This window comes from Fonsecaea pedrosoi (assembly GCF_000835455.1).
Source record: "Fonsecaea pedrosoi CBS 271.37 unplaced genomic scaffold supercont1.3, whole genome shotgun sequence".
Taxonomy (NCBI): Eukaryota; Fungi; Ascomycota; class Eurotiomycetes; order Chaetothyriales; family Herpotrichiellaceae; genus Fonsecaea; species Fonsecaea pedrosoi.
This window is the reverse complement of record NW_013550613.1, coordinates 1,201,610-1,220,292: the sequence shown is the minus strand read 5'-3', so window position 1 is coordinate 1,220,292 and position 18,683 is coordinate 1,201,610. Positions and strand designations below refer to the sequence as shown.

At 53.6% G+C, this 18,683-nt stretch overlaps 7 protein-coding genes across 7 annotated transcripts; 4 read left to right on the top strand and 3 right to left on the bottom strand.

The window, feature by feature from the left end:
* Positions 1–766: 766 nt before the first annotated feature.
* Positions 767–3,168, top strand: Z517_04329 (uncharacterized protein; the record flags this gene model as incomplete). The annotated part of the gene is made up of 7 exons (XM_013429658.1): positions 767–1,025; positions 1,122–1,422; positions 1,528–1,671; positions 1,755–1,901; positions 2,007–2,206; positions 2,337–2,534; positions 2,630–3,168. 7 exons carry the CDS (start codon positions 767–769, stop codon positions 3,166–3,168), a joined length of 1,788 nt encoding a protein of 595 aa, XP_013285112.1.
* A 914-nt stretch (positions 3,169–4,082) lies between these two features.
* Positions 4,083–5,313, bottom strand: Z517_04328 (uncharacterized protein; the record flags this gene model as incomplete). Its single annotated transcript, XM_013429657.1, has 3 exons — positions 4,083–4,505; positions 4,571–4,735; positions 4,798–5,313. The coding sequence occupies 3 exons, from the start codon at positions 5,311–5,313 to the stop codon at positions 4,083–4,085; spliced, it is 1,104 nt and encodes a 367-aa protein (XP_013285111.1).
* A 2,405-nt stretch (positions 5,314–7,718) lies between these two features.
* Z517_04327 (uncharacterized protein) lies at positions 7,719–9,503 on the top strand (the record flags this gene model as incomplete). Its single annotated transcript, XM_013429656.1, has 2 exons — positions 7,719–8,132; positions 8,223–9,503. 2 exons carry the CDS (start codon positions 7,719–7,721, stop codon positions 9,501–9,503), a joined length of 1,695 nt encoding a protein of 564 aa, XP_013285110.1.
* Positions 9,504–10,107: 604 nt separating this feature from the next.
* On the top strand, positions 10,108–11,481 carry Z517_04326 (uncharacterized protein; the record flags this gene model as incomplete). Its single annotated transcript, XM_013429655.1, has 1 exon — positions 10,108–11,481. The coding sequence occupies one exon, from the start codon at positions 10,108–10,110 to the stop codon at positions 11,479–11,481; it is 1,374 nt and encodes a 457-aa protein (XP_013285109.1).
* Positions 11,482–12,113: 632 nt separating this feature from the next.
* Z517_04325 (uncharacterized protein) lies at positions 12,114–13,852 on the top strand (the record flags this gene model as incomplete). The annotated part of the gene is made up of 3 exons (XM_013429654.1): positions 12,114–12,333; positions 12,386–12,575; positions 12,637–13,852. 3 exons carry the CDS (start codon positions 12,114–12,116, stop codon positions 13,850–13,852), a joined length of 1,626 nt encoding a protein of 541 aa, XP_013285108.1.
* Positions 13,853–14,664: 812 nt separating this feature from the next.
* Positions 14,665–16,099, bottom strand: Z517_04324 (uncharacterized protein; the record flags this gene model as incomplete). The annotated part of the gene is made up of 3 exons (XM_013429653.1): positions 14,665–14,842; positions 14,956–15,259; positions 15,358–16,099. 3 exons carry the CDS (start codon positions 16,097–16,099, stop codon positions 14,665–14,667), a joined length of 1,224 nt encoding a protein of 407 aa, XP_013285107.1.
* Positions 16,100–17,002: 903 nt separating this feature from the next.
* Z517_04323 (uncharacterized protein) lies at positions 17,003–18,544 on the bottom strand (the record flags this gene model as incomplete). The annotated part of the gene is made up of 4 exons (XM_013429652.1): positions 17,003–17,717; positions 17,813–18,218; positions 18,318–18,384; positions 18,434–18,544. The coding sequence occupies 4 exons, from the start codon at positions 18,542–18,544 to the stop codon at positions 17,003–17,005; spliced, it is 1,299 nt and encodes a 432-aa protein (XP_013285106.1).
* Between the last annotated feature and the right edge of the window lie 139 nt (positions 18,545–18,683).

The following is an 18,683-nucleotide window of genomic DNA, read 5'->3' as shown; positions in this document are numbered from 1 at the left end:
TAGAATACAAGCTCATTTCTTGGGGGTCTAGCTTTATCCTCGCTGCACCATGTGCCAAGTTGAACCCCTGTCCCGATCTCTGGGCATTATGAACCTGTTCTCGAGCATGATTGGGTCAAAGATCCAATCTGGGGTATACTCGCACCATGTCTGTGGCTGACATAGGCGGGATTATCGCGGGATTATCGCGGGGTATATCAAAGGACATATGTATTCACGAGGAGCCCCCACATTTTTCATTGAATCAGGGGGTTTGTTCAATCTAGCCCTCTCTCTCTCTCTGTCCACATTTTCCTTTTTTCCCTTACCCCAGCAACAGCCTCTATGTTCCTAGGCTGAGAGATTCCCAGCTACCAGACTATTGACTCGTCTCCATGACTCGCGCCGGAGAGTCTCCTGGGGTGAGTCAAAGCTGCTGTATACGCGCTCCGGCTGCAAGGGTGGGTTATCTTGCCGTCATGTCTAGGTAGGTCGACATGGCACCCCATGGGTCCTGGTTTAGCTTTTTATGCTTGTCGTCTAGAGGCGTCAGCCCCCAGACAATTTCCCCGGACCATTTTTTTTTTCCTTGACAGGAATTCGAATTGGTTATATCCCGCGTTTCTTCCCACCCCCAGATTTCCTGTATTTGTCACATCGTCTATTTAGAGAGGACTGTCGACAACACAGACGTTGTTTTTTTTTTTGATTCTGCACTTTGGAAAGGACTTTTGAGGATCACAAAACAGAAAAGAGGACGTCAACGCAGATATCCACCCATCCCAAAATGGATTCAAAGTCGGGGTCTCTCGTCAATGAATCAACTACCAACACGGATACGGTCCATCTCGAACGTCTCGCTGTCGACGAGGAGAAGCATGCAGGGAGTCTGCAAGTCGAAGACGCCGATTCCCTTGAAAAGAGCCAGAGCGTCGATGTGGACGTGACGAATCGAGACGCCGTCAAGGGCGACGAGTCGGATGGCAAAGTCGACTGGACGTGGATTCAGATCACAGCCACTGTCTGCCTTTCAGGCCTCTACGTCGGTACGTATAGCCTTACATGTCACGAGCTACTTGAGCGACCTGCAATCATCCTGACACTCACATTGACACTGACACTCTGTATCTGATCTATTCCAGGCTCTCAGATCCCGCTCTATTTTCTGGGTGGCACTTTGACTTATATCTCGGCCGATCTGGGTGGCACCGAGGCGTCTGCATGGCTACCAGTGTCCTATTCCCTCGCCCTCGGTGCCGTGACGCCCTTCTGCGGCTATCTACAAGACTTGCTCGGTAGACGCTACGTGACCCTCGCGGGGGGCTTGATCCTCCTTATCGGGTGCATCGTCATGGCGACAGCCCAGACGTTCCGAGCTGGCGTTGTCGCCATGTGCTTTGCTGGAGCTGGTGCATCGATCGGCGAGTTGACAGCCGTGGCCGGGTATGTTTTACTTGCCTCTCTCTTTGTTGCCCTTGTCCCTGTTGGCCCCCAATGAAGGGAGAAAGGACTCTCTCAGGCGCTTTCATACTGACTCTGTATCTCTAGAACCGCCGAACTGGTCCCGATCAAGAAACGCGGTATCTACCTCGCGATCGTGACTGCTTCCATCCTGCCCTTTGCACCGTATCTGCTCTACGCTCAACTCCTGGCAAAACACTCTTCGTGGAGATGGGGCATGTGGCTCTGTGTGTGAGTCTTATCAAGCACTTCTCCTTCTCAGCATGCCGTGCCATGCCACTCCATCCATCAGCTCGACTGACCTCCCTCACTAGGATCTGGAATGCCGTTTGGTTCGCTGGTATTGCGGCCAGTTACTTTCCCAAGTCACAGACCCGGGCACGAGGCGTTTCTCGACGGACTGTCCTTAAGAGGATCGATTATGTCGGCGGGCTGCTGTCCATCATCGGCCTGGTTCTCTTGTACGTCTGGTCCTTTTCGTCGATGCCCCAAACAGTCTTGGGGGATCATCCTTGATGATGCACACCACATTCGACCAGTGATTGCTGACCCTTTTTCCTATCCAGCCTCATTGCCTTACAAGCCGGAGGTTCAAGCCACCCGTGGATCAGCGCCTACGTGCTGGCCAATCTCTTCATTGGCTTCTTCCTGATTGTGGCCTTTTTCGTCTGGGAATGGAAATTTGCTCGGTACCCCATGATCCCCAAGGAATTGTTCCAGGGCCAGAACATCGTTGCCAGCTGCTTCGTCGTGTCGTTTGTGTCTGGTAAGTCGGCCCCTTGTCTTTTTCGCCGGATGAGATGGAGAGAGTCCAGTCAAGACTTGACTCGGAATCGTTTTCGATACCGCTATACCGCAGTAGGAGGATGGTCATGCTGACTCCCGGGGAATATCAGGAATGAACTTTTCTGCGCTGCTCAACTTCTTCCCGTTGGAATTCACGACCGTCTTCGTCCCCGACCCGATTCAAATCGGCTTGAAGGACATTCCCCCTGCGCTGCTCCTGATCGGCGGCTCCGTCGTGACCAATGCACTGTTGTCATACCTGAGAGGCCACGGGCGCGAGTTGATGCTCGTTGGGTGTCTTATCATGAGTAAGTCTGCGTTACGTATTCTCTTCCTCCCTCCACCTCTCGCGGTCCTGTGGTATACAAGAGACTAACCACCCCCTGATTTCGTCCCTCTACAGCATCCTTCTCCGGCGCCCTCGCTTCAATCAACCCCGACAAGACCGCCGCCGTGATCGGTCTCGGCTCCATGGCCGCGCTGGGCGTGGGGATGGTGACCTCACCGGCGTCGACCATCGCCATCACCGTGGCCCCGGACTCGACCATCGCGACCTGCGTGGCCCTGATCCTGTGCATCCGCGCCACGGGCGGCTCCATCGGCTACGCCATCTACTACAACGTCTTCGTCGAGAAGCTGACGCCCGCCCTGCCCAAGTACGTGGCCGAGTACGCCGTGGCGGCGGGCCTGCCCGTGTCCGCGGCCGAGCCCTTCACCGCGCTGTTCCTCACCGCGCCGCAGAACGTCACCCAGGTGCCCGGCGTCAACGCCGCCATCGTCGAGGCCGCCACCGTCGGCAGCCGCTGGGCCTACGCCCACGCGCTCAAGTACGTCTGGTACATCAGCCTGGTGTTTGGCGTCTGCTCCATCGTCGCGTGCTGCTTTGTCAACAACATGCAGAAGTACATGACCAACCGGATCGCCGCCAAGGTTGGCAACTAAGGGGTTGCCCCTCTCCCCCCCCCCGTGCTTTCTGACGCTCACGGACTTACTTGTCTGGAGGGGGCCATAAGACGGGAAATGTCGTGTGGATCAGGACAGAGAAGGGGAAGACGGTGACCTGGATGGCTTGAAGACCTGGAGATCAGGATATTAGGAAAATAACGCAGAGGGGGTAAAAACCAGGGACCTCGACGTCAGATCATCATCCGCTCATCCACGCCCCATGAGCATACCTTATACATACATAATCTATCCCAAGTCTTGACCTCTTCCAACTCCATGCAGCACCCTCGAACGCAGAAATGTCTGTATTATCTCTTTCTTCTGTGTGGGCGTGTGCAAAAAAAAAAAAAAAAAAATAAAAGAATCGAAATGTTTCGTCGTTTTGAAAAACCCAGGACTCCAGCTAGATGTTGTAATTCCCCGTGTCTGCGTTTGATGACGACATGGCTGCTGCACATGATATAGGGTTCAAAACCTTTAAGGCTGCAAGTCCGAAGTCGGATACTGAAATAGATAGAGCAGGAAGATATGGCAAGGCGAGGGGGAAAAACCCCCAAACGAATGAAGCAAAGGGTCCTTTTTGTGCTTGTGCATTTGATTGATTTCATATAGACTAAATATTAAACAAACCACGATAAATGCTTTTCGGACAGAGTAGACCTAGGTGCAATGCCATGAGAGTGAGGTACCTCTCCCAAAAAAAAGTGGTCTCGAGAAAAAATAGTAATAAGAAAGATGTTGAAGAACAAAAGGACAAATGTTGGACACGGAAAGACGGCGAAAGTAAATATGCAACAAAACAGGAAGTGTCTCCCCCAGACACCAGACACTCCCCAAAGAACAGCATCAAACATCCGGGCCTTGTTCAACATGCCCGTGGACCCCCTGGACTTTCATAGGGACAAAAGCATTTAGAGACTGAATTTGAACTGCTCCCACAGGGCCGAACCGGATGACTGCACCCCGTTGATGCTGGCGGAAATATCTCCGAACCAGCGAGAGTACGCGGACGAGTCGACCTGTTTGTTGTAGCTGGTGACGGTGGCGTTCAGAATGTCTCCGTTGTTCAGTTTCATGACAATGGTAAACTGGTTCGGGTCCGGCGTGAGGATGGTCGGCGGATACGGCGTGCCGACCGGTCGAACCTGAAGTCCTGCGGTACCGAGCGCGCAGGTGGAGCCGACAACCTCGCCGTTCTTCAGGACGTAGCCACTGACGGTTTCCGTGCCTTTGGGATCCAGCGCGTCGTACCAGACCATGTTGTATTCTCCAAAGGTACCGTGGCCCCAGTACCAGCTGCTGACGGCACTCGTGAAGGGAATATCGCCCCAGTTCTAGTTGGAACGATATCAGTATGTGCCGGTAAAGAATGACATGGGGCAAAGGCTGAGTTACATACCTTGTCGTGATACCCGTTGCCGTTGAAGACCATGGGTGTGCCTCCAAAATTCATATGGACAGTAGCATCCGAAGCAGGAAGGACGTTCGCCCAGCCAACGTGAGGCATAATCTGCTCTTGCGCCCCAGCAACAAGAGGGCTGCACGGGTAGTGTCCAGGACCACGCTTTTTTTTTACTTGTGTTAGCAACTGCATGTTGTCGGCCGAAGGTTAGGAAAGCAACTTACCGAGATAAAGTCGACGGTTCCGGAAACGCCCAAGGACGGGTTGTCGATAGTAATTGCGTACTGGCTCAGATCGGGTGTGCCGGTAAAGCTGCATCCACTCCCAGTCCAGTTGCCTGAAGCTCCATCTCCGATAGTATGAACAGTCACGGATGTTGCCAGAGCTGTCGTGCTCACTTGTGTACCGTTGGGAAAGGTTGCAGTAATGCCAACATTCAGTATGTCTTGCAGAGCAGGCGTATTCGGAAATCCGAGGAATGAAGCCGTGTAGAACACTATCGTGAGGGCCTGTGTCCCATCGTCGGAGACAGTGTCAAAGTACCACCAATCATAAGAGGTAAGGTCGATGGGGAACACCCGCGGGCCGTCTGCCGCTCCGTCGCAAGAAGTGAATTGGACCGTGCTCGAGAGCGATTGGGTCGAGGAATAGGTTATCGTGTCGTTGAAGCATTGAGATAAGGCGCTAGGCACCAGGGCCAACAAGGCTGGGAGAAGGACAGGGGTTCTGAAGCTCTTCATTTTGCGGCTGGCCGGACGTGTTTTACTGAGATAGACGATCTCTGGAGGCGCCTTCGATCCTGACTTCTGTGATCTGGGGAAGTCTTCTCCAGGCTGGGACGACACAGCTCTTTGTACTTTTCCATCCCCTGTAGACTTGGGAAAAATTCTTCAACGATCGTCCGCACTTCTGACTCCGCCATCTCAATACAATAAACGGTCATGGTGACATTGAGTCTATTACCTCAGAAACTTTGTACTCACTTTTGTTTCATTAAAGATCGCTGGGAAATTAGCAATTTCTCGTGTGAAGGGGAATATGGACGGAAAGAAGCGCACAATGTCATCTGTGCAGTACCTGTGCGGTGCTGGTCAAGTCTCTTCGGACATATGTAATATCGTGTGGCACTGTGGCGTAAGAAACAGGGGTAAACTACCTCCCCCATATGGAGCAGATCGGCGAACAACCTGGAGTCGCCCGCACCCGGACACAATCATTGTGGGGAGGATGGTCTGAACTAACCTAGTTTCTATAGTCGGGAGAACACATCGCCGGTGCTAGTGGGTAGTGAGGACGAGTCAACCATATTGACACGGAGGGTGGACAAACTCCGAATGCGCACTCTATACACAGGACGGGTAAGCTGTAAGTATGTCCCTCCACATAGACATGTCCGTTAACCGACAAAGGGTATGGCCTTGAATGGTCGTGCTCTCATTCGGCCTTGAAAGGGATCGACTGACCACCAGTCTGCGTCAAAGGCAAGACACCTTACGAATCAGCTCAAGTCGGGGCCGCAAAACTCGACTCTCGGCCCCTTGACTCCTTCATTGTAAACACAGGTGAAGAAGAATAAAGAGGTATAGCGTATGTCAGTTATTACCAAGCTCGTCAGGTATTTTCTTGGTTCGACGAGGGAAATGGACAGTAGAATGGGCTCCTTCCCCAGAGCATATCGATTGCCATAGTCACACGCGAGGCGAGTGAAACACTCAAGCACCTGACTCTGCGAGTACCAGAGGGATTGCGATGGCAGCAATGAGTCCACTTGACCACTTTGACTCGGTGCCAGTTACTCTGACGGATCTCTCGAGACCGGATTTTACTGGAGGACACCACACTTACCGGTACAGACTGAGGCACCAGAACTGCAGCCCGAGGAAGTCAGTCCTTAGTCCACTACCTTTCCTTGACTCGTATCTTTAAGTGAGGCAAGACACCTGAGTGTAGCAGATTCATACTTCCAAGGTCTCTGTAATGGGGTCGTGTTGGTCTTCTCACTTGCCCTGGTATGTTTGACCACGAAGCTTTTCCATCCTCAACGTAGTCAGTGCAGGATACGAGGTCTACTCAGGGTCAGGTAGAGTCATCGATATTATGCAAGTCTCAAGGTTACTGTCAGTTGGTCCTCGGGAGGGATATAGGAAAAGAGAGAGATGAATGTCGTTCCCTTCAATGTTGAATCAAGATCACGTGAGGCTTGGCACGAGCAACGTGGCTGGTGGCGGTACCTAAGTCAATCCTAAGCAGATGCGACCACCTGGTGCCACCATACCATATGTGCTGTCAGGGTGGATGTACCTGGAGCCGACCTTTTGGTCAAGGATGACAGGGTTCATGAGAGAGCACTTATAAGTGAGTGAGAGATCCCCTTCAATGTTTGGCTCATGTTATGAGGCTCGACACACTGACTGGTACGTGCCGCTCCAAAGACTTTTCCTCCTTCTCTTCCTTTCTTCACACATTCGTTGACCCCCCCAAAGGTAGGAGTTTGAACTTCAATGACCTTGTGGAATCAATCGCGACTACAAATGGAATCCTCCACATTTCTCATCAAAGGCTGGAAGCTCCAAGAGATGCGCATAATTGGTCGGCTCTCAAGCGGCGGCAGCTTCTTCCGACAAACTCCCAGGCTCGGGGAGCGCTCCACCACTCACATGGCACCCTCTATTGTATCATGACGATCAGCCTGCATGGCATTTGCGGAAAGAACATTAGCACAGCAAACGAGAACCCTCGAACGATTAAGTAGGGCCTTTCCAGCGCATCCCGCACTCCAATCTCTACTCCAATCGCCCACGATCCATCCCGCTGCGGAGAACAGCTACTGGTATGGAGGGGACTGCCCGTCTGAGTAAGTGATCGTTGCTCACGGTTTGGATTGATTGATTGTTCGCAAGATACCCTGCGCAGGGCATTGCAGGTCTACCTGCGGCGCCCAGCATACAAAACTGACAACCTTGTCGCATCTTCCCTCGTCCCGTCTCTGTGTCATTACTTTGTTTCCCTTTTGCAGCCTTCCTGGTGGTTGCAGGAAGAGAGCTGTGGCTCTGGAGGTGCGCCATTTGAAGCACTTATACCACGCCTTGCGATAACTTGAACTGGTCATCGTCTTTCTCGTTCATTTCTAAATATGCCGACCACAATGTCTGCCTTCGTCCAATGGCTCAACCGCGAGTCGGGCCTTCAATCCATCTCCACCTACGGCAATACTGACATATACCTGATTCTGCTTACTCGCTTTCTTCGCATGTTTGCCTATGGTGGCGCCGCCCTTGTCCTGGCCATCTTCTTGTACACTCAAGCCGGGGTTGATTGGAAAAAGACGGGCACATTCATGACACTGACGTTGCTGGGCGATGCGGCGATCAGTTATGGGCTGACCATCGTGGCTGACAAGATTGGCAGAAGACGTGTGTTGCTCATAGGATCTCTGCTAATGAGTTTTGCCGGGACGGTGTTCGCACTGAGCAAGAATTACTATCTGCTTTTGTTTGCGGCTATTGTGGGTGTGATATCCCCAGGAGCACATGAAGTCGGACCATTTCGTGCTGTCGAAGTATGTATGAGATTCAGTGTCCCCAAACTGACTGCACACACAGCAAGCAAACAGAACTGGACCACTTTTCTAACCCTCTTTTCCTCATAGGAAGCAATCCTTGCCCAACTTTCCCCCCTCGAGGCTCGTACAGATATCTACGCCTGGTTTGCCGTGTCGTCCACTCTGGCAATGGCCTGCGGTCTATTTGTTACAGGATGGCTGACCTATGCCCAACGGACCTACATGGAGCGAGACTGGAAAGAGACATACCCTCCTGTTTTTGGTCTCTACGCAATGATTGGTCTGGTCAAGTTTTCCATCACATTCTTGTTAAGCAAGAACTGCGAAGCTAGCGCGGCTGCGCAATATTCTTGGGCTCCCACTACGACGACAAACGCTATAGATGAAGGCGGTAGTCCCTCGTCCGAGCAGACAAGGCCTCTCCTGGATGGCATGCCCCGTCGCTCTTCGGTCCCGAAGCAAGCAAATGTGAGAACCACGATCCGTACGACCCAGCCTTCTCCCCCCGACTCGTTCTCCCGCCGCCTCCGCGCCTCACTGAGCTCGCCCTGGAAAGTCTCCCGTTCCTCTCTGCCCATCCTTTTACGTCTCTGTTTCCTGTTCGGCCTGAACGCATTCGCCGCTGGCATGCTTCCCGTCACGGTGATGAGCTGGTATATGTCCTGGCGCAGCCGATGGTTCTTGACTCACCGGATTGGCTATGCGCTCAGCGTCGTGTGGCTCGCTGCAAGCTTTTCGAATTTGTTCAGCGCTGCCGTAGCCCGACGGTTGGGTCTCGTCAAAGCCATGGTCTGCACGCACCTGCCCAGCGCTCTGTTCTTGGCACTTGTCCCGCTCGGGCTCATAGCATCCGGTTGGCAGTTATTACTCATCCTCCTGCTCGCTGACGCGGTATTGGGATCCATGGATCAAGCTCCTCGCGAAGCGTTTGTCGCCGCCGCATTTCTACCTCGCGAACGGACCCAGGTCATGGGCACGTTGAACTTTGTGAGAACTTTGGCTGCGAGTCTGGGCCCGGTGGTCACAGGGCTCGTATGGAGTAAGCAGACGTGGTGGGTGCCATTTGAAATAGCGGCAGCTCTGAAGATCTGCTATGACGTGGGCCTGTTGATTATGCTGTTGAAGACCCCTCTCCCAGAGGAACACAGACGGGCGGTGGGTGGTTCGTTTGATGGCGAGAGCCAACATATGACAATGACTGCAGCCGACATGGACGTCAACGTTCTATTGGACGAGTTGGCCACCAGCAGCGGTGGAATGATTCCGCCGAGCGAGTTCGAAGTCAGCGACGACGAAGGAGAGGACGACAGGATGATGGTCACGGAAGTGCGGGAGGACGCTTCGGCGCTACCAAAATATGACGAATAGCAGCAATGTGTGTCTATGCTGAAATGGATATTTTGAATTGGGTCTGGGGAAGTGTGGTTAGGGTCGTGGCATGGCTGGCAGCGCATCACTGACTCTCTATTTCGGGGTTGAGGCTATGGGATGGATGTACCGGAGATACTGTTGATGGTATTTCAATATCGGTGGAAGGACTGACAGCAACCGATTTTCTCGGTCTAATACTCGGCGATATATATCAGTCGAGATGAGGAATACACATATCATGGTAGACTGAAGAGCAGTTGGTGAATCTTTCAAGGCAAAACAGGTAATTGTCTTCACGTCAGTGGCAAAGAGTAAACAGCATCAGTCGCATCTTCTCTACAAGCTTTTCGGCTTTGAGCGAGTAATGCTAGTAAAAGTATCGTGTCCCATACTCTTATTCTGCCCTCAGAAATCTGACTTTATGGAGACATGTAGAGCGCAAGGCTGCGGATCTGCAAGGCTGCAATGCCAAGCCTGCCATCGGCGAAATAAAGTCCGCGCTCCGACTTGTGGAAACAAAATTTTGTCCCAGCGCAAACGCATCAATTCACAGATACCCTGGGCATTGGTGTACGAGGGTGAACTCTGCAAAGCGCCAGCCATGTCCGTCCAAGTAAAAACCGGCCACACCACAAATTCGACCCCCGTGAAGGATGCCCAATCATCGAGCCCTCTCAAAAAGCGAAAACGCGACCCCGAAGGCATCGAGATCTCCAAAAAGAAGAAGCCGCGGACTGAGGATGTCGCGGAACATCCAGCAAGTGCAGTTGCTGAGATAGAACCTCCTGCGGAGCGGAAGGAGAAGAAAAAGAAGAAGAAGGGGGAGAAGGAGAAGAGCAAGAAATCCAAGAACGAGGGCGATGCCGCTGCACGGAGGGTAGGAGATGAAGAGGAAGCGTTGGTGGCGCGGGAATTGGGATCAGAAGATGAGGAAGCGGTTCAGGAAGACTTGCAGCAGACTGCAGAGGCAGAACCAGCCGTCGTGGATGGTTCAGATGCAGAGGTCGAGGAAGAAGCAGAACTCAAGCTGCTGGAATCAGAAGATCCCAGCTCCTTCTACTCTACCCGCCTCTCACTCTATCTCTCGATACCTGCCGTCTCACTCGAAGCTGCCAAGTCGTCGGTGCTTGCAGTGCACCTGGCACCTCTGCTTCTGACATACTTTCCTCCTGCGCAAGGCATCGTTCTCGGCTTCTCCGACGCCGTCTTATCCGCCCAACCTAACTCCGGCATCAACCTGCCTCTCCTACCTCCCCAAAACGGCGAGATCGAGGCACAATCCGATGTCCTTGCAAACACAGCCGACGAATTTGGTGTGTGTTGGGTCTGGCTCACCGCTACCTTTCTCGTATTTAGACCCGAAAGAGGCGACGAGCTATACGGATGGACGAATGTCACGTCGGAGGGTTTCGTGGGCCTGGTGAGCTACAACTACTTTCAGACGGCCATTGGCAAGAGCCGTATCCCTCCGGAATGGAAATGGAACGGGCCGAGCAGAGAACAGCTACAGAAGGCCAAGAAGAAGGGCAGAAAGGGCCGACTACGCGATGAGGACGGCTTGGAAAATGAGGAACACAACACACAGGAAACTGCCACCACGGTGGTGGTGGATTCATCTTCACATGCTCTACTGGCAGATGATGGCGGGTACTTTGCAGACGCCAGTGGGACGAAGATCAAGTCGACGCTGAAATTCCGCGTGGCGGACACAGAAATAGTTCCGGCGCATGACAGGCACAAGTGGTCCTTGCAGATTGACGGCACCCTCCTCGATGAAGAAGCTGAGCGGAAAGTCCTGGAGGAAGAACGGACAAAGTTTGAGCGGGCGCAGGAGAGCAGTCGATTCAAGTCACTGGGAGGAGACGACGCGGCCGCAGTGATGAGTGGAGCGTTGAGGCGATCGCTGAGCCGGGAAGGAAGTGTTGGCTCGAGGATTTCCGGACACACGCCGGCGCGGCATCGAGTGACTTATTAGAGCCCCTCTATAGTACCCAGCAAAAGTTGGACTTGTAGTAGAAGGACGTGGGGACTGTGTGCCAATGATTTGACGAGCTGTACCTGAAGATTTCTATATTTGTGTGATACTTGATACCATGTACAGGGCTTTAACAATCGCCTCACGATGATTGGCCGAGCATGTGTCTTGGGATCCTCGGGGCATCAGCGGGGCGAATGGAGTGACGCAATGCACTTTTTGGGCTCTTACAGCGCGCAATGAGCAAAGCACGCAAGCACCAAGTCAAGTCAATGGAATGTCCCCGCAGGCACGCAGAAGAGACGCTGCGCTCACCATTTCGAAACAATGGCCGCATCATCATCCACGTGTAAAGCGACGAGTCTGGTATTCCTTCGCTCTCTCTCCTGGCCATTGTTGACCTCTGACCACCCACGGTCTCTCCCCAGGTCACCTCTCTCTATCAGCGACCCGGACTTTCACACTTGATGTTTAGCCGATCCACTGCCCGCTGCTTCTCCGTGTCTCCTGGCTCATTTAGACCTCTCTTATCTCCAACTGTTTCCTTGTCTGCTGGCCCCCGACCTGGCCGACCCCTCACCTCTACCAGACCGTCACTACTTGCCAAAACCTTCTCGAGCAACACCTCCAGGATGGCGCAGGAATTCAAACTCAAGGATCTCGATAAGCTTGACTTGCAGGATCTTGAGAAGAGGGAAGTCGAAGTCGAAGGCATCGAAGGCGGCAAAGTCCTCCTGTGTAAAGTTGGTGGTCAGGTACACGCAGTGAATGCCAACTGCACACATTATGGGGCGCCATTGAAGTTGGGTGTCTTGACGCCCGAGGGACGACTGACATGTCCCTGGCACGGAGGTATGCGACATCACTACTTATTGAGGCGTTACGATCCTAATCTGGAGTACAGCCTGCTTCAATGCGCGCACCGGTGACGTCGAAGACGCCCCTGCTCCGCTGTCGCTGAACGCTTTCGATCTTGTTGAGAAGGACGGTGGAGTGTATGTCAAGGGAAAAGAGGCAGACATCAAAGGTGGAAAGAGAACAGTCAATATCAAGACCACGCCCTCTTCTCAAGACAAACTAGTCATCGTCGGAGGGTATGTTCCGTTGTCGATTCAATTTTCCCTGTTGGGAGCAGCTCGCTCACTTCTGGTATAGCGGATCAGGCACATTCGGCGCCCTTCTCAAACTGCGTGAACACGGCTACAAAGGCCACATCACGGTCGTCACCGATGAAGGCTACCCGATCGACCGGACGAAACTCTCCAAGGCCCTGATCACCGACGAGTCGAAGCTCTATCTACAGCCCGAACAGTGGTACTCGGAAGGCTCGATAGAATTCGTTCCGGATACAGTCACGGCTGTTGATTTTGATGGCAAAACCGTCCAAACCAAGGCCGGGAAATCTCTCCCATACACCAAACTCATCCTTGCCACCGGCGGCACACCACGTCAACTACCCCTCCCCGGCTTCAAGAACAACGAGTTAAGCAACATCTTCCTGCTGCGGAAAGTCAGCGACGTGCAAAGTATCATGAAGGCCGTGGGCGACAAGGGTAAGAAGATTGTCATTGTCGGCACCAGCTTTATTGGGATGGAAGTTGCAAATGCGCTCGCCAAAGAAAACACGGTAAGCCTTGTGGGAATGGAATCCGCACCACTCGAACGGGTCATGGGTACCGAGGTGGGCAAGATATTCCAGCGCAGTCTCGAAAAGAATGGCGCCAAGTTCTACCTGAATGCCGGCGTCGACTCGGCTTTACCATCACCCAAGGTCGCCAGCTCCGTGGGTGCGGTGAAGCTGAAAGACGGCACCGAACTAGAAGCGGATCTCGTAATCTTGGGAATCGGCGTGTTCCCCGAAACCACGTACCTCCGCAACAACCCCAGAGTACAACTGGAGAAAGATGGCAGTATTTCCGTCGATGAGAGCTTTGCGGTCAAGGGACTGCAAAACGTTTGGGCCATCGGTGATATCGCGACGTACCCCTACCACGGACCCGGAGGAAATGGCAGCCCCGTGCGCATTGAACACTGGAACGTCGCGCAGAACCAGGGTCGCACTGTGGGACAGCTGATCGCTCAACCAGGCAGCAAACCGAAACCGTTCATTCCCATCTTCTGGTCGGCGCTCGGTAGTCAGCTGAGGTACTGTGGTTCGACGGCGAACGGGTGGGACGAGTTGGTGCTGAAGGGCGAGCCCGAGAACAGCAAGTTTGCGGCATACTATTGCAAGGGCGACACGGTGGTGGCCATGGCCAGCATGATGATGGATCCGATCATGGTCAAGTCGGCCGAGCTGATGAGACACGGCAAGATGTTGAGCAAGAGCGATATCCAAGGCGGCCAGGACGTGTTGCAGGCGGCTCTGTAATGATATGCATTTCTAAACGAGTTGAATACATGAAATGAATCAGCATACTGTGTCCATGAACAACAATAGGTGTGTTACTAGATGTGCCTGGCCTGTGACAAAAAGGCCACGGAGTCCTCTGACTATTCCCAGGCCTCGTCACCGCGCCGCTATCTGAAAAGTCCACATGCCTGCACCGGTGGTCATATACCTATCACGATGGGCCACGAGCTCTGTGGCTGAGTTTGACAACGTGCACGAAAAGAGTCTGAAGTCAAGCGGCGCGCCCCGCCCCCCTCCCCCCCGGGCGCCCCAACTCCATGTAAACATGCAGATCAACTTGATCGTGCGGGACGACTTGGCCGTGGAGATTGCCGGTTTTATAATAGCGCGAGGCGGAACCGCTAGAACGAGAGCGTCCGCCTTCATCAAACCTTGTCGAGTGTTATTGTAGACGCCCATGGGACAGGCGGGATCCGTTCGAGTCAACGAACACATGCTTCTCCCCTGTGTTCGAGTCCCCGCCGTCTCCATGGGCTACACGGCGTTACTCTCGCTGTTGGCAGTGTGGAATACCGCCTGATGAAAACGGGCCGAGATTCCCTGACTGTCTGTAGGGGGGCAAGCGGACGTCCTGATCATCATCATCATCATCACCATTGATCTTCCAGCTTTCTACACTGTCACGCTTGCACGTCTCCAGAGTTTCCAGTCCGAAGTCATCATCAAGAAGGCATCCAGGAGATGGATGATTGGCTTATTTATGAGACGTGTCACTGGGCCAAGTCGAAAGGGCAAGCCAATTGCTTGGCATAATCCTCGTTTTGGTGGGACTATGCACTTGTGAGACGTGAGACGATCCTCCTGACTCTATGTGCTTTGACCGTACCAGGCATGTTGGGTAATCTCAGAGTACCTTTCAAAGCCATGACATCGTCATCTCGGTAGAGATGCTTGCGAAACTGAGCAACATTGGTGACGTCCTGGCTGTCTCGAAGCGCGGTTGTTGTCCTGCATGTAGTGTTGTGGTGAGTGCGATCCGGAAGCTCATGCATAAGAAGCTGGCGTATCCGTAGGTGAGTGACTCTACTTGTCACCAACTATGTAGCTGGCGAGCTCCTGACCATTCAGAGAGCACCACCGCGGGCGCGCCGTGCTCCTGGTCGTGAGCGGCGTGGTCGTACTCGCCACACAGTAGGAACACCGGCTTCGTGCCCTGGTGAATCTTGTGTCCGTTGCGCTTGAGATCCTGCCCGCGCGCAAAATAGTCGTTGTCGCCGGCATAGACGCCCGGGTAGTTGCTGGCATATATCCATTGCACTTCGTGGACGTTGGCCTCCGGGGCTATCGGGCCCGACGCGCCGATCATGTTGGCCGAGAAGAGGTGGGGCGAGATGGACGGCGTGCGAAAAGAGGTCGTCGGAGAAGCTGGCCAGGGCCGGGGGGCACGTCGTACCATCCGTTGAGTGAGATGAAGGCGCCGAAGCGGTCGTGGTGCTCCGCGGCGAGGTCGAGCGCCAACTGACCGCCGACGGAACAGCCCATGAAGAATGGCTGCTCTAGTTCCAGGGCGTCTGAGAACGCCACCACCCAGTTCATCAGGTACTCCAGGTCCGGGCTGTAAATCTTCTCCCACCAGCGGTCACCGGAAGGGGGCAACGATCTGCCGTGGTACGGCAAGTCGTAGGCGATGATGCGGAAGCGTTTCTGTACTTCAGGATCCGCGAGGAGATAGCGATACTGGCGACTGTCGGCACCGGCGGTCGCTTGACAAAGTAGCGCAGTCGTCCCGGTCCCAGCCTCCTCGTAGTACATGCGCGCCTCCTGGCCGTGGGCCTTGACCCACACGTAGCGACCGACGGCATTGTCGCTGTCGCGGAATGTTTCGACAAATGGCCGACGGTTCAGGGGCCGGACAGCCTGTACAAAGACGAAGAACAGCCTCTGGAGTGCCAAAGAGTGAGGCGCGATGACCCCGATGAAGTCGCCGGTCGTCGTCAGGCCCGTGGTCTGGCCCATGGTGAGACTCTCATAGCCGGGCCACGGTCTCCCGCTTTCCTGAAGCTGAAATGCCGTGGACCAGAAATCATCGCTTGCCGCGAGCGTCACGGCTGCCTCTCCCTGGGATTGTCGGACCTCGCTCACGCCAGACCCGGCGAAGACGAAGTCGACGGCTTCATGGCTGCTTTGGAAGCGAATGACTGCCTTCAGACCTCTGGCATCGGACTTGGCCTTGGACAGTTTCTCGATGGAAGGAAACGTGGCCATGGTAAAAGGACGTGTGGCTACCTGCAACGATTTATCCCTCACCCTCATGGATATAAAGACTATATATCTCGTCATGGTAAACTTTTCAAATCCCATACCCACAGAAACGTGAGTGGGAGCCGTGCTGATTCGATTCCACAGGCTAGCATGAGTGCCGAGTACATCCTTCGCAAAACGCGGTTCGGGCTTGATGTCGTGGCCATCTTGGAGTCAAGTAACGCTGGGCGCTGAAGCGTTTCTTATCTCCGCATTCGGCTAGGCGGGAATGAATCAGTGCCATTGACGTTGAGTCAAGAGTCAAGTCAAGACTGACAGATTGGGCTTAGGGCACTCACGCTAACTCCTTTGGGCCAACAAGCCCGGACTCGTGACTTGGCAAAGCAATTAGCTGCCAACGTCTGTGGGATCTGAACCTGCCCAATGTGGCAGAGGGTGCCGGGAAAATAGCCACTCTTGCGTTTCGAATAGGCTCGGCCTCGATTGCCGCTCTTGCGAAGGCTGGTGGCAAACTGGCAGAAAATACAAGGCCTCGACCGTGAAGATCAACTGTACAAAGACCCTACCTTCAACTCGAGTTTCCATGCCAGTGATATAGGGTGCCTCACGAGGAAAAGAGAGAGAGAGAAAAACGCGCGCGGGAATCTCATCGACTGATTCGTAGCGATGCAGAGGCTCCCTACTCGATACACTGCCTGGCTTGTACTTGCATGTTGAGATTCTTCCAGTTCAGCCTTTTCCAAGGTAGTGCGGATGATAGCATCAATAGAACCACACGAGGGTTATTTCAAGGATAAGAAATACAAGTGTAACGACAGCGCATATGCGATATTTTTTTATTTCACAACTCCGACCCGCATGTAGTCAAAATGCCGATTTTGGTCTACTCCAGGCAATATATTGCCCTTATTCAATCCGCATCACATTCCGATTGTCGTCGACGCCCGTGCCTTGCACCACCGAGCCACTGACGAACCCGTAGAACGGCAACTCGGCAAAGTGATCGACATAACCATGCCACGTAGGAAGGTTGAGCTCGTCGCCTCTGAAATAGGTCGCCGAGCCTCCAGTAGCAATCTCCGTCTTCGTGACCTTCGTCTTCACCCCGCTACCACCGCCCTGAAATGGGGTATACACTGGGTACTGAACATCGGCAACGCCGGGCTGTCCCACCGCGCCCACGTACCGCTCATACATAATGCCCGTCTCTGGTGGAAGTTTTGGGATCACGGAGCCGGACGTTGCCTGTTGTTCTGGGCCTTTGGAGGCCGCAGGGGCGGCGAGACCATCGAGACCAATTTCCACAAATGTCTTGCCTCTCCAGGAGAAGGTGAGGAGGGCTTTGTCGTCGATCTTTCTGAAATCAATTTCGACGTACAACTTGGCCATTCCAGAGTCATCGTGACCGCCAAGAATAGCGTCCGTCTGATCCTCGATCAAGGACGGTGCGTGAGGTACGGAATCGTATCGTATAGCGAGCCCAGGCGACATGGTCCTGTGGCCTCCGTATCTTGCTCTTGCCCGAGGCGTGTTGACGCAGGGAGGGATAGAGGCCCAGTTGGATGGGTTGACGTAGCCAGTTCTTGCGATTGTGCTGGATGAAATATCTTTGGGCAGCTTGCTTGGCTGAGTCCCACGCATCGTGTCCTAACAGGGTGCGTTGGAAACTTTTTGCCGGAATTAGTCGCATTCTTCACGATGGGTCAGCATACTCACCTTTCGTATTCGGTCTCCTGCCCAATAGTTGGTACCGTATTTATTGCTCGGAGGCGATGCTCAATGTGCTGTACTTGTTCAACGCGCTTCCGTCGAAGTTCTTCGATGAATTGGAGTGCAAAAGGCACCGCATCCGGCGACGTCGCGGCCGGCATAATGGCAGCGAGAGCCGCAGCGTCTTCAAGGGCTTGGCTTGGACCATGGATCCTTGATGTACCCAAGGGGTGTGCAGCGTCGCCGATGAGAATCGATCTTCCGTGACTCCATCGGAATGGGGCCGAAGTCTCATAGTGATTCCACGCGCGAAAAGTCGATTCTTCGGCCAGAGATATAATGTCTTTGGCGCTTGAGTCGAAGTGCTCGAACAGATCGAGCAACTGCTCCTTTGCCGCCGCAAAGCTCGAGTCTGCAATCACATCAGTTACAAAACGACCTTCAGTGAAATATGTGCAGCCTGGGTCTCGTGGTTCTAGAGACAGCCTGCCGGTGAAGGGGTGCAACTCACCGCGATTTGGTGGCAAGCTTGGACAAGTCGCAATGACATTCACTACGGCCTCATTCGAAAGCGGGAACTGTACACCACAATCAGCCACGACTCGGTCTTTGAAAGCATTGTCGTACGAGATACAGCCGCCGTCCCTTGCCAACCCAGGAAACCCCCTGGCCCTGCGCATGGACATATCTCGCCAAGTTCGGATTCGCAGACAACAGCTTCTTGCTCCAAAGCTCCATTTTGTTGCTGAATCGTTGCAAAAAGTCCCCAATTCGCCCAAGCCAGTTGGGACTCGGCTTGCTTGGAAAATATCAGAACCCGAAAACGTCAGGAAACGGGTATAGTCAGCGCAGGAAATATTCCAGTCTCGTCGAATGT